General features: G+C 37.6%; 1 protein-coding gene across 7 annotated transcripts in view; it reads left to right on the top strand.

The window, feature by feature from the left end:
- NFATC2 (nuclear factor of activated T cells 2) overlaps positions 1–15257 on the top strand; it is a 215626-nt gene that overhangs the window by 125226 nt on the left and 75143 nt on the right. For all 7 annotated transcript variants that reach the window (XM_007475733.3, XM_056812937.1, XM_007475728.3 and 4 more), the window contains exons 7-9: positions 6343–6398; positions 7148–7274; positions 8758–9456. In XM_007475733.3, coding sequence (XP_007475795.1) covers positions 6343–6398; positions 7148–7274; positions 8758–9456 — 882 coding nt within the window. The remainder of the gene's footprint in view (positions 1–6342; positions 6399–7147; positions 7275–8757; positions 9457–15257) is intronic.

A 15257-nucleotide genomic window follows, 5' to 3' on the forward strand; every position in this document is an offset into this window, starting at 1 on the left:
TTGTGTCAGGGAGATTAGTTAAGAGGAATAGAGAAGAAAGGGATGCATTGCATTAGCATAGATGATGCAGAGAAGTTTTTTCCAAATGGAGAATGTAAATATCTTTGGCTCTAGAAGAAACTTCAGGATCAAGGGCAGTAGATAATGGGACAGCAGGCAATGTTGGCATCTCCTCAGGATAGTGGATGGGTGGGTCAGTTCGCCTTCCTCCAAACCAATCTCTCTTCACCTCCACATTCATGAAAATTCTCTTAATACATTGGCTAGCTTTGAGCAGCTTGCAAAAGCTAGCTTGCAAATTCCTTGCTGCAGTGACTGGCTACAAAGAGGTCCCTGACGTGACTACTGCTTTCCAACCTTTAGAGGAACTTGTTTTCTCTGGCCAGAGCCCAATGCCGTTCAGAGGGGGCAGGGAGGATGAGAGGGTTGGAAGGAAGAAAAACTGTTTTCATTAGGACTGAATCTTTTAAAGTGAGTGTGTTTATAGGGGACTAGGTCTAACCTGCAGCCACTCAATGAAAGGGCCAAAGTAAATGCTCCTCATTAAAGCCCTGGAATCCCCTCTGTTCATTCACAACTCTGACTGGTCCTTTGGGATGTTAGGGCTAACTGGTAAATCTGACAAAAGCATTGCAAAATCTAATTATTGCCTGCTCCTTTTCCTGCTCTTGCTGCCTAGGCACTTGGATCCCCTGTCAGTCTGACAGAGGAGATTGACCCCCTTGACCAAAAGGCATGCTATGAAGGAGTAAGGGAAATGAATCGTATCCCTTACCATAGGCAAGTGGTAATTTCTGGGGCCCAACGGTGAAAATGAGATGGTGATACTGAATGTCACCAACAATTCTGACATTGAGGTGAACCTAGTTAGATTTATTTTTGGGTGGCATGTCATGAGGAGGAGGTGACTTGATTTTAGATGTTAAGACTCAACCTACCCATAGTCATGAACTGTCAACCATGTTAAATATTAATTGTTAATATTTATTAAGTAAATTAAATAAATATTGATTAAATGTTAAATGTGACTTTCTAGAATGGGAGCTTCTTAGAACTGGATTGGACCTCACTGTTTATCTAGTCCTGTGGTACAGAATTCAGTGAAACAGATCCTGCTGGCCACATATTGACTTGGAAACCATGAATGAACATTATCTTTGTGGCTTTATAGTTTTATTTATTTTGTTAAACATTTCCCAATTGCATCTTACTCTAATTTGGGCCCCAATTAGGAATTTTATGGGCCACTTTTGGTGGCATCTTTGACAATTTACCCTCCCATGTAATTCCGCACAATCTTTTATGTAGAATATTTAATAGATGTCCATTCAATTCTTGCTCACAAACCTTTGAATTGAGCAGCCTACTCCATTGTTAGAGCTTCTATCTTATTTCTTAATCTTATTTCTTAAATTGTCTCCAAATGCATTCTCCCCATTGATCACACTATAATCTGTAGTACCATGTTGCCAAATAGTCTTCTCTAGCCTTTCTGTGATTGTCTTTTAGATATTTAAAGGCAGCAACCATGGCCCTCCTTAAATTCCTTTTTCTTCTTATTAAACACCCTTTCCAACAGTTGTTATCATTCTTCTTTTCTCTTTACCTTCTGTCTTAGAATGATCTATAAGACAGAAGAATGGCAAGGGCTAGGCAATTGGGATTAAGTGCCTGGCACAGGGTCACATAGCTAAGAAATGTCTGAGGACAGATTTGAACCTAGGGCTTCTCAACTCCAGGTGCTGCTGTCTATCCACTGTGCTACCCAGCTGCCCCTAACAGTTCATATCACATGGCTTCCACCCCTTTTACCATATTTCCTGAATAATTTTCTACTTTGTCTTTTGACCCTTGTTAAATGTAGTGCTCAGAACAGAACTCAGTTTTGCAGCTATGGTCTAACCAATGCAGAGGGTGGAAAAACTCTTACTTCTTTTCATTTCAGTTCAATATTAAGTATTTCTCATACATGAGGCATTTTTGGCATTGTGGGAGATTCAGGAACAAGAAAATAAGTCAGTCCCTGTTCTCAAGGCATTTAACAGTTCTAGTAGGGAGAGACAACATGGAAACTGATCAGTTGATGCAACGTAATTTGAAGAGAGAGAGAAAGCCCTAATAACTAGGGAGATTGTGGAGGGGCTTCAGGGAGACTGCAGCCTCTGAAGGTGGCACATATTTTGGGGCATTTGACTTCTTTTATTAATGCAGCAGGTTAGTCAGGTTTTTTATTTTGTGTGAGCTTTAGAACACCATAGGTTCCTTCTAAGACTTGTAGTCAACTTATCCTCCCAGTTCTTTTTCATATCAACTTCTGCCAAGCTAGGGCTTCTAATCTTGTGCCTAGCAACTTAAATATGGGCTTTACACTTATCCATTAATTTATTCTTTAAAAATAATTGCCTATTCAAATGTTTTGTTTATTTTTAATGATTATATCATCTAGAGGACTTAATAAAGTTATTTGTTTACACAATTCCTATCTCTGTTTACTCTAGCTGCCTGGCAGTAGTCCATTGCCCTAACAGGAGGTGAAGTAAAAGCTTTTGAAATCAAAACACCTAATTACCTTTCTCTTGCTTTAAGGAAAGCATAATTGAGAAAGACAGCAAGCTTGGAAATGGAAGGGGAGAAAATAAACAGCTTCCCACAAACTTCAGAGGTGATAAGGTCAGTCAAGGAAGCTGGTTAGAGATGAGGAAGGATAGTTTCCTATCATCAGACCTTCACCAGACAGCTCTACACAGCTCAGTTTTATATTTAGTTTGAAATTCCATTCAGCCTCAGAATATCTCATGTTCAAATATAAGCACATGCCAACCCTAGCTTATATATGCTCAGTTTATGGACTTTTAATGACAGAAATGGTCATCCTGGAGAAATTGCCCTAGCCAAATGTAGGCCATATCTTATTCGTTTATATTCTCAAATCCTGTGAAATATTTTTTGCAATAACTAGAAGATGTTTTGTTGATATCCTTTATAGCATTCAGGATCTGACATTTCCTAAATTCAGAATACGTGGTGGGGGAAAGTCTTAGGAGCCAAAAGCTGAAGTTCATCTCCTTCCTTACTTTATTACTTCACAAGATCTGTAATTTCATTACTGTGGACATTCTATTAACTTGGAGAATAAGTTCCATTCCTTAGGAGATCGTTTTCATGAATTGCTATGGCCAAAAATTTCATCAACAGGTAGCGATCTCATTCACAGGCCTTTCCTATTTTGGCTAGACTTGTCCTCAGACAGAAGACATGTAGTCCATTATGAGAATCACATTTGATACTTTTCCATCTTGGTAGAATCTGTCAGATCTTATACTCCATTGGCACCACCTTGGAGAATCCAGGCTCACTTCCATGTTATAATAAGATATCTGAGGAAGATGTAAAATTAATTCTCTCTTTTTTTCTTCCTCCCTCCCTCCCTCCTTTCTTCCCTCCTCTTTCTGTCTCTGTCTGTCTGTCTGTCTCTCTCTCTCTCACACACACACACCTTTTTAAAGCATAAGCTCCTTCCAAGACTTTCCACAAAGGAGAAAGAATAGAGAACTTATTGTTTGCCTCAGTTTCCTCAATTATAAAATGGAGATAATAGCACCTCTCTTTCAGACTTGTTATGAGGATCAAAATGAGTTAATATTTGTAAAATGCCAAACATAGTTCCTGGAATATAGTAGGCACTTAATAAATGTGTATTCCCTTCTTTCTCCTTCCCTCCACTGATGCAGATGGGCAATTTATCTGTAATTTACAGTCTTAGAGAGGTTCTTAGGGGCACTGAGAGATTTAATTATCTGGCCATGATGACACAAATAGGATGTATTAGAAATGAGATTTGCATCCAGATGTTTCCTAGTTTCAAGATTGGCCCTCTATTCACTACTCCTCATTGCTTCTGAACAGTTTCTATTAAAGGGATCAGAGACAAGCCAATAAGAGTACATTGTAGGATTTAGACCAGAATGGACTCTCATTTCTCATCACTGCCAGCAACTTATTTTGTTGTTTAGTCAATTGGTTGTATCCAACTTTTTGTGACCCCATTTGGATTTTCTTTGCAAAGATACTGGAACAATTTGCTATTTCCTTCTCTGGCTCATTTTACTTACAGATGAGGAAACTGAAATAAACTTAAACAGGTTTAAGTGACTTGTCCAGGGTCACATGGCAAGGAAGTGTGTGAGGTCAAATTTGAATTCAAGTCCTCCTGAATCCAGGCCTGGCACTATCCACTTCAGTACCTAGCTACCCCAATTTGTAACTTGTTAAAGTGTATTTACCCCAGGGCTATACTTGTCCCTGTGTGTCCTTCCTCTTTCCTGGGTAAATTGGTTCCATTTTATGAATGCCATATCAATAGTAAATCTGTAAGTTTACTACAAAGGATAGTTTGACCTGAGTTGATAAGTTTCTCAGTTAAGCTGCTTCTGTATAAGGTCAGCATGATGCCAGACGGACTCAAAAACAAACGTTTATAGGGAAGGGTTCTTTTGTGGCATTGAGGGACAATGGACAATTGGGAAAGTTTGGATGACTATCCTGTCATTTGTTTTTAGAATCAGTATCTGTTCTAAGACAGAAGAGCAATAAAGGCTTAGACAACTGGTAAAATGACTTGCCCAGGGATACACAGCTGGAAACTGTCTAATGCCTTCTCCATCTTGCTACCTAGTTGCCCACTGTCATTTTGTTCTTTAAGCATTCATTCTTTCATTCGACAGATATTTACTAAATTCCTACTGTAAGCCAAACATTGTACTAGCAACTGGGAGAGAAATAAAAATAATTCACTTTCTTTGTACTTAGACTGGTCTTTAGACAAATCAGTCATTGGGGCTATCCTGGAATCCTTTCCAAATTAGTAGGACATGCCATACTTGGTTCTGTTGGGTTAGAATTCAGAATAACACTGATGTCATGATAAAGCATTTGAGTACAGATTTAATGGAGAACCTTCTCATATATTCTTATAATGAGACTACACATATGATTTCTTGGTACAGGGAACTCTCCAGTGAGAAAACAACTTCTGTCAGTTCGGATTGACACCACCTGCTCTGTAATTTACAGTCTGAGAGAATTGCCTGGGGACACTGAGAGACTAAATGACTTATTCTAGGTCACACAGCCAGTATGTGTCAGGAATGTGACTTGAACTCATTTTATTTTTGACTGTGTGGCTTGCTCTCTATTTACTCTACCACATTGCTTTTTATATTGCTTTAATAAACCTCAGAAAAAAAGGACAGAAGAGAAAGGAAGAGCTTCTAGATAGTTGCAGTTCAGGCACTGATAAGCTTTCAAAGTTACTTTATGTCTCTTTAATTACTCATCTCAAGCATAAGCATTTGACACAAGCGAAGGAGAGGGCATCCTTACTACAGGCTCCAGTTATGTCACATACAAGAAGACTGTCTTCTGCAACTCTGGTGTTAATAGCTTTAGTTTCTGATGGGGCCCCAAAGCAGAATACAGTTAACACTTGTTTCATACTTCCTGTTCACCTAGGGAAGGCTTGTTTTTTCCTGTACCTTGAGGGCTGGTCTACACTTACCCTCACAGACTGGAGGCTCAGTAGGCACCTTGAAATTGGGCAGAAAAGATACTTTGTTTTTAGTGTTGTAGTTTCAGCCTAATTCTAACCAAAGGAAAACTGTGTTACATTTTTCAGTGTATATTAGAGGTACCAGGCAAGGAAAATCTATTCTTTGCTAATGAGATATCTTTTATGTTCTTATATGTTCATGAATGAGGACAAAAAGCTGATTATCTTGAGTGAACACCATTGACTTATAGACAGGAGACATGGGTTCAAGTCTCACCTTCACCATTACACAGTCACTTCATTTTTTTCTGAGACTCAAGTAGCTTCTGTTTACAAGGCAGATAGTTTTCCCTGCTTCTTGCAGTTGTTATTAAGGTCAAGTTGACAGAACATATGTCAGTACACATTGTAAGCTATTAAACATCATTAAAATACATTACTATATTTGTATATTTTTATGTACTTTAATCAGAATATAAAAGCCATTCAAGTTCCATTCCAATGTGTCTTATGTCCCCAAACAAATACCACCCTGAGATTTAGGAAATATTTAAACTGTTGGTTTCACATTGTGATCTAAAGCAATAAATTTGATTTTTCTGTATTTTTTTGATGGTGGAAAAAACCAATACCAAATCATCATATCCTCTTTGGAGTATAGCTAGTAACTTCTACAGCTGTGTTCCTTTGTTAATGATGGCATGAAAACACTACTTTTAGGGCAGTGATACTATTTTTGATCTTAACTTTCTAATAATGTCTTCAAACCTGTCAATATTTATTTTTTTCTCCAGATGGGCAACAAATTTGGGAGATGGAAGCCACAGTGGATAAAGATAAGAGCCAACCTGTAAGTGGGCAAATGACAATATTTTCTAGATGATGGGACATTGCATCAAACTAACCAGTGAGAGAAGAGAGTGTCTGGATTTTAAATGGTGCTATGTATTTTAATAGAATTTGACATTCTTAATCAGAAGCCCATGTCTCTTTTCATTACCTTGTAATTAATGATAAAACATGCCCTATTGGTACTAGAGATTATTAATGAAAAGCAGAATTGCCTGTGAATAGATTTTATTTTATTTTTAAAATTTTATCCCTATTATATTGCAATAACAAATTTACACATAAGTTTTCTAAAGTTATATGATTTATGTTGTCTCCTTCCCCTCTTTCCTACTGGAGCTGACAAGCAATTCCACTATGTTATACATGTAATTATGTGAATAGATTTTAGACTATAAGCCCTTCAGCCTTCCTATTGAGATCACCTCCAATCTATACTATATGTATCTTTCTTATACACAGTTGGTTTGTATGTTGTGTCCCTCCATTAGACTGTGATTTCCTTGAAGGTAGGGATTGTTTTTGCCTTTCTTTGTATCATTGGGGCTAAGGACAGTTCCTGGCACAGAATAAGCTTAATAAATGTTTGTTGACTTGCTGACTATCTGGAATGTATCCATCCTTTAGGCTACCTTTCAGAGACCCCTGTAAAATGGAATGGCAGGGGATTTCCCTGTAATTGATTGCAGGATTGAGGTAGGAAATCTAGCTTGTGTTTCATTTTAATTAATAGCAACTTCATCCTTTCAGAGTATGCTTTTTGTTGAAATACCCGAGTATCGAAACAAGCATATCCGCACACCTGTAAAGGTGAACTTCTATGTCATCAATGGGAAAAGAAAAAGAAGCCAACCTCAACATTTTACTTATCATCCAGGTAATTCTCCACTTTGGGAGTAGTCATTAAGGGAAGGAAGGTGATACCTAATATCTAGATTTGTGCATTCCTCTTTTTGAAAGAGAGTTCATAAAATTGCTGACTTAAAGAGTAAAGAACTGATATTAACTCATGGTACCATTAATGGCTAAAAATCATGTATCTGTGTGGAACAAGTATGTGTGCTTGAACAAACTAGAACTTCATGAGGTATGCAATCTAGAAATAGGTTATGAGTGTGTAAGTCCAAAATATGCTATTTCTGTCCAGTGTATTACTATGGTACTGATTCAGATAAAATTTATTTCCTTTTATTTAAAAATGATTTAAAAGTTATGTGTTCTAGTAGTTTTAACAAATAAAAACAAAAGAAAATGAACAAGATGAAGACTTAGGTCACAAATAAGACCTTAAACTAGAAACTATTTAAATGTCAATAAAAAATGTTAAGTATAAGATAAGAACAGAAAAAAATCAATTTTCCCTGAGTCCCGTTTCAGTCTCATGTCTGTCTATGTACAATTTTGTTGTTCTTATTGTTTTTTATATTGACTTATCCAATATGTATCTTTTTCTGCCAATTCTGCTAGTGACCAAGATATATATTAGAAGGCATGGAGTAATTTTTTTTAACTTGGGAAAGTAGATCACAATCTTCCCAAGAGGTGATCCAGACTTTGCCACATTCCCAGGATGGGAAACATATAATGACAGAATATCATCAAAATGTGTAATTTCCTGTCCCAGGCCAAACACAGGAGCTTATAGGCTCCTAAAAGTAAGAAAGAAAGTCTTGGAGCTGTCTCTGGCTTCTCTCCCCTCCAATTTGGTTTTCTTTAAGTGATGGTTGTGGGTTTGCGCTGGCTCTCTTACTGCCTAATGTAGCCGATCCAGCCCTTATTAAAATGTGTCTGCTCCAGAACATTGGAGGCATTAGAGCTGATGTAATAAACTCTAAATGTTGGTGGTTAAATCACTGAAACTTAACTACAACATAGAGTCGTGTGAAAGCCTCATTTTGAATCCTGTCCTCCACAAGCAGAAAGGACGGTTTTTCAATTACATTTTATAGCACTTTCATAACATAAAATTTGTGGTGAAAATGTCCTCCAACATAGTCGTTGGTCTTGGAATGTCTGATCATGACCAGGGCCAAAGCCCAGTATAACAGTGGGCAAAGGAATGGAGTTGTCAGTTTTGAACATTTTTTTAAAGGCAGCTCATTATTTTTTTAAAAAATGGATTCAGTTCTTCAAAGTTTGTTTTAGTTTTTGGCTTACCTGAATCTTTAGCATGTACTTGAATTTTAACATCTGTTTCTTAAAGAGACTCTGTACTCCATTCGTTGATCTATTTAACCTGGTGAAAGGTATGAAATGGAAGAGGAGTGCATTATTCTGGGTCTCTTGTTAGGGCAAGGGAAATCTTCCATTGTCTTTCAGCTGCTCATTAAGAATAATGTACTGTACATGCTTTATTCTAGTTCCATCCATCAAAACAGAGCCCATTGATGAATATGATCCTGCCTTAATCTGCAATACAGTGCACAGTCCTTTGGGAACAGTAACACAGCCTTACTATCCACAGCACACAATGGCCACTGAGTCCCCTTCTTGTCTTGTGGCCACTATGGCATCGTGCCAACAATTCCGCTCAGGTTTATCTTCTCCCGACTCTCGGTACCAACCACAGAATTCAACAGCTGTAATATACCAGAGGAGCAAGAGCTTGAGTCCCAGTCTCTTGGGCTACCAGCAGCCTACTTTGATGGCCTCACCCATCTCCATTTCAGATGCTCACCGGTCAGTGCTAATGCATGCTGGCTCTCCAGGGCAGAATTCAGCTCTGCTCCACCACTCCCCAACCAATCAGCAGTCTTCTCCAGTGATTCACTATTCCCCGACCAATCAGCAGGTGAGGTGTGGAACTCATCAAGAATTCCAACACATCATGTGCTGTGAAAATTTTACATCCAGCTCTGCAGCTCGACCCAATCCAACCCAAGTCAGCCAAGCACAGAGGATAAGTCCAAGCTCCTATCCTACAGTAATTCAACAACAGAATGCTTCAAGTCAACGAGCTGCTAAAAATGGACCACCAGTTAATGACCAAAAGGAAGTATTACCAGCAGGAGTGACTATTAAGCAGGAACAGAACCTGGACCAGGCCTATTTGGATGATGGTAAGATGCTTGCTTTTATCGTTGCCTTCACAGAAACATCTATATTCCCCTAGAAAAAAGAGCAAGAAAGAGTATCCACTTGGATAAGTCCCTGTCCTCCTCTGGGCTATAAGTTAGATGATCACTGAGGTTGCTTCCAGCCCTACCATTTATTGATTCTATGTGCATATACATTTGTAAAAATCACTTAATCAGTAATGTATTTGCTGGGCAACCACTGGGCTTGTAAGTTCAAAAAAACAAAACAAAAAACAAAAACAACCCCTTAACTCTTAATAGTGGCGTTTCTCCCTCCCTTCATCCACCCTGGTAATTTGGAACAGAATTGGTTAAAATTGTTAGCATTTTCTCTCCATTTGCCAAGGTGAGGTTGAAAGTGAAGCTGGAAACAGCTCCTTACTATTCTTGTAGGAGAAAAAATACTTTATAATACTCTCTTAGATATCTTAGGGGTGGAAAAATAAGAAAAAAGCTCATTGAACATTTTATATAGATCAGGACATTGTGTGTGTGTGTGTGTGTGTGTGTGTGTGTGTGTGTGTATGGGGGGAGGGAGGGTTGTGCTGCAGGCCAAACTTTGCAGATGTCCTGGCTGAACAGTAGTACATTGATAAGTTAGAAACAATGAATTTCCTTTGTTGGGAATCCAATAGATGTGGTTGTTGAGCCCAACGAAAGGCTGTAGGGGAGCTTGATTTGAATCCTCCCCTCTTATTTGTAGGTGGCTTGGCTCATTAGCAAAGTAGCCAGTGGGTTATTTTTGTAAAGAAACAGCTATGTCACTCTTTGCCCTATGACTATGACCAGGGGACATGGATAGAAATTGGATATGATCCAAAGTTTGTTTCTACTTCATGAAGGACAAGGAGGCCCAGAAATGGAAAGAGAAGGGGAGGGGGTAAGGACATGGCATAATTTATTACTTACTGGAAAATATATTTTGGGAAAGGAAATCTTTGCCATTATCAGCCATTAATTATTCTTGCTATTTAATTATCTTGAACATATCTGAGAACCAGAAAGGTAGCAAAAAAACTCATCAGAAGCCAAATGGAGGATGTAATGCTGGTGCCCCAAAATCATGTACTTTATTTGTAGAAAAGCATTTCAGAATCTCATTGACAGCCTATTTACTTAGATTTTTCATGCAGTTCTTATAAGTTTGATTATCAGCTGACAGCATATTGGATGGGGAGAAAGATACCTTCTATAAGCTGGCACACTAAAATCACAAGAAGTGACAGCTAATAGCAAGGCAGAGACAGAACACTTATACAAAACAGATATGATAACTAAAAAAATATTGTAGTCTGGGATTATTTAATGTAAGATCAATCAGCTCTACAACCCTTAATTGCCCCTGAGGGCATCACTGTTGTAAAGAATGGTTTAGCATTTAGAAGCCATAATGATCATGAATCATAGAGGAAAGTATACATATTACCTTCTGAAGTTTCAATTTTCCAGAAAATTCAATTATGAAGCATACTTCATTTCCCTTAGAACTTGATAAACGATGTTTATCATTGAAGTAATAATAAATATTTCTCTTCAAATGTCTAGGGATTTTTGTGTCTTGAATGACATAATTTACAAATCTACCTAGTAGGTAGGAAACATGAGAGTTGTCTTCAAGTGTTTCAGAGACTGTCATAGGAAAGAGCGAGTATACTTTGTTGGCTTAGTCCTAAAGGACAGACTCAAAAACAATGGACAGAAGATGCAAAGAGGCAGATTTTGGCTTAATTTCAGGAAAACCTTCCTAATTTTGAGCAGTCTAAAAGTTGAAAGGACTTCCTCACAAAGGCAGTGAATTCACTGTCACTAAAACACAGGTTTTAAAGTTACACTTGACAAATAGTTATTGAAGATGTATAGAGAAGATTCTTGTTGAGAGAAGGGTTGGATTATATTATTTCTGAACTCCCTTCCAGTATTTTTATTTTGTAAAATAAATTAAAAACTGACAGGATATTTTCTCCCTGGAACTACTACCTCAAGGATTGAATTTGCCATTAGAGTAAGAGATGAATTGGCTGATTCCACCTTTTCATCTCATTTTTAAAACAGTTACCTTGGCAGTGCCTCAGAGGTTCATTCCCTTGTTCTAAATGATTCATTCCTATCACAGCAGCTAAATATGTAAGTCATGTAAATTATGGAGTTGAATAATATGATCTCTAAGGTCCATTCCATCTCATTTCCAGATGCTATCATCTTACTCAGCCATGTCTGTCTGTAGACTTTATAGAAATTTAAAGATATTTGGATAATGAGACTAAATTTTAGGGTGAGGACTCAAATATTGAGGCCTTCTTAGAGACTTCAATAACTAAAGGCATCTTTCTGGGTTTTGGTCTGAGGGGTGGGGGTAGAGAAGACTTGATTAACTGGACAGATTATGAATTTTTCTTAATTTTAAAAAGTGCTAAATAGGTATAAGCGATAACATTTTTATAACCAAGTGGAAATGCTTATTGGATCTGGGAGCAGGAAGGGGAGGGAAGGAAAATGAGAATGAGAATGAGAATGAGAAAAAGAATATGTAAACATGGAAAAATATTTTAAGAATTTTTTAAAGTGCTTGTTTAAGAAAGCGATGGTATAAAAAGTCAAATGTTGTTAACTTAAAGGAAAACATGATAGAGTAGGAATAACACTGAATTTGGAACTAGAGGACCCAGGTTTGAATTCCCATGCTATTGTTTCTTTGGTGACTTTGGGAAAATTACTTTATCTCCTTGGCTCTCAGTTTGCTTCTCTATAAAATGAAAGAATTAGATGAGATAATCTCTAAGGTTCCTTCTAGTTCTAAATCTAAATCATTTGAGATCCCTAAAGCGAGTTGCCAACCGTCATCCTTAAGGTTTAGCTTTGCCTAGAATAGTACAGACATGAGCCAGATGGATAAAGGATTGGAAAGCAACTTCTAGCCAATGACTCCAGTAAAAACCATCTATTCTGCTGCTGGTTGTGGGTTGAACATAGCATGGAAGACCAGTCCTCTTGGAGAGGGACAAGTGTGGGCATGTTATTCCAAATTCTGGGCCAAAAAATGCACCCACAGCTTTTGCACCTGTGAAGATGTGGGTGAAAATTTGGCTCTAAGTCTGTGGGATATTAAGATAATTGTAACAGATGCATTCCATCCTACACATCCATGGAAAATGTTCACAATATGCATGGCTGGCATTGCCTAATGTGGGTTCAATTTCTTTTTTGACATTCATTTTTATTTCATTTTTGTGCATGAAAATTGAAATCATGATTGGGATTTTTCTAATTCCTTTCTTGGAGCTGTGAGAAAAACTTCAGATCTTTAGGATTATTTCTGTAATTTTTTTAAAATTCAGAAATGGGTTACTACCATTTGACATCATAATTCAGTAGAGATTTTGCCTTTGGGAAAGCCCATTCACATACTCTCTGTCCTTTTGCATAATCCTCATGTTTATACAGCAGTGGTAAAATTTCAGTGTTTATATATTTTTCATTTATATTACTTAGTATTTTTGTAGCCAGCTTCATACTAAATAGTTTTTAAAAATTCAGCTTGTTCCACCATGTGTGCCTGGGAAAAATAATTCCCATATGAAAATAAAAGTTATTGGTAAAGAAGATTCACCTGCTCTTTTGTAAAAATCTGAATCATGATAGCTCACTTTCATATAGCACTTGAAGTTTTATAAAGCTCTGAGCATATGCTACTAACTCATTGGATTCTTACTATGACTATGTGAGGAAGTAAGTGCAAAGAATGCAATCCTACTTCTATAGAGAAGGAAAGTGAGGAGTAAGAGAAATGTGAACTGACCTGCTGGCACAGGAGTATTCAGCAAGTGTTCCTGTGAACTTGGAGTTGAATGAGCCTCCTTTTTTCTCTTTCTTCCCTTTCTTTTCTCTCCTCCCTCCCTTCCTTTTCTTTCTTCCCTCCTTCTATTCCTCCCTCCCTCCCTTCCTTCCTTTCCTTCCTTCCTTTCTTACATCCTTCTATACCAGCACAATACAATGCAAGGAACTATGAAATTAGGAGAAAATCTGCATTAAAGCTTGGGCTCTGCCACTTACTGGCTTTGTAATTCTTGAGCAAGCCATTTGACCTCATTGTGTCTCAATTTTTTTATCTCTAAAATCACCACAACCTGCCTCACAGGATTACTGTAACTTTTAAATGGCAATGAACATGTGATCTATCATTATTATAATTAATCATCTTCAAAATAAGGGCATTGGCCTAGATAATCTTGAGGATCCTACCAGCTTTAAAGTTCTACAGTCTATGTGCTAATGTGTATTTTCAGTGTTACTTGTCCTCTTTCCATCCTTCTCTTTATTTTATTGAACTTACTCTTTCCTTTATCCATCCACTGCAAGGTCACCTTTTCCCTTGTCTTGGTGTCTTGTCCTACTGCAATGGCCTTTTTAATACTATCCTCTCAGTCTTCACTGTTTTCTGGATTCTTCCAATTTCTAGGATTTCCTTTGGATCACCTGAGTTGGTACAAATAGAAATTCTGACATAACAAAAATCCCAATTCTCTTATAAGCACAGTTTTAATTTTTGCACGAGACAAAAAAATGATTCTTTTGCTAAATAAATGAGCCTGCCCAAGAGCAGGAAGTACATGATTTTTATGCTTATGTCCACCTGTTTTCTTTCTCTTCTTATCTTGTATCCTCTTTTCTAACAACTTTGACTCCACCTGGGTCATGTGAGGAATTCCCAGAAGTAGTTATCAAGCTAGGGTGGATAGTAGTGTCACTGATTAGAATCAGTTTCTTCATCTGTGCCACAAATACCTGTTTTCCTCTCTTCATCAATTGAATATAGTCCCCTAGCTGGTATCCCAATCAGGCAGCATTGTGTGGGGAAAAATTTGTAAGATATGGGCTCAGATGACCTGAGTTTGAATACCTGCTCTGTCACTGACTACGCTGTGATCTTGGGCAAGGAACCTCCTGGGACCTCAGTTTCCATAGAGCATGGGGAGGTAGGTGGGACTAGATGATCTCTAAAGTTTTTTTGCATTTCTAAAATTCTCTTTTATCCCATGATCTTCAAAGGTCTATGCTTTGCTCACTTATTTCTAATCTTGATTTTCACCAGTATGGATAATAGGATTTAGACTAGATTGAAACCTTACTTACTTAGAAAGCATCTAGTTCAACCTCATTATTTTTCAGATGATTAGATCATAGAATTTAGATCTGGAAAGGATCTTGGAAATCATCTAATTCGGCCTCTCCAATTTACAGATGAAAAAAATGAGAGTGAGAGAGGCCAAGGACACATAGGTAGTAAATAGAAGAACTGGGTTAGGAACCCAGGTCCTCTGACTTTCAGTCTAGTACTGCCTCATGGAGTGGCTGAAGCAATTTTCTATGCATTGCTATCAAATCATAATTTCTCCAGATTCTAAAGTAATGAAAAGTCATATGCAGAATACATGGAAGAGAGAATGATAGGTATCTAGAATAATTTTTATAAAAGTATGTATTTTGGGTTATGCAGAGTGAGGTAAACCTTGATAATGAAGACACAAACCACTGTAAAACTTTAAGCCTGTTTGCTTAATCACTAGTATAGTGATCTCTTTGGAGACCTTCCTGAAAAATAGAAATATTCTCTTGAAAAGGCTAATAATTTTAAAAACAAAACTATTTTTGGTTCCAATGGTTCATTCTGTTAGTTACCAAGTAAGCAGCATCAATTCTGATGTGACCCTTTGACTCCTGCCTGCACCCTCCAAAGTGGAAAAATTGAGCCCTCAGATGATTTGGGTTCTAATCCTGCCTTGACA

The sequence above is a fragment of the Monodelphis domestica genome, chromosome 1, assembly GCF_027887165.1.
Source record: "Monodelphis domestica isolate mMonDom1 chromosome 1, mMonDom1.pri, whole genome shotgun sequence".
NCBI classification, from domain to species: domain Eukaryota; kingdom Metazoa; phylum Chordata; class Mammalia; order Didelphimorphia; family Didelphidae; genus Monodelphis; species Monodelphis domestica.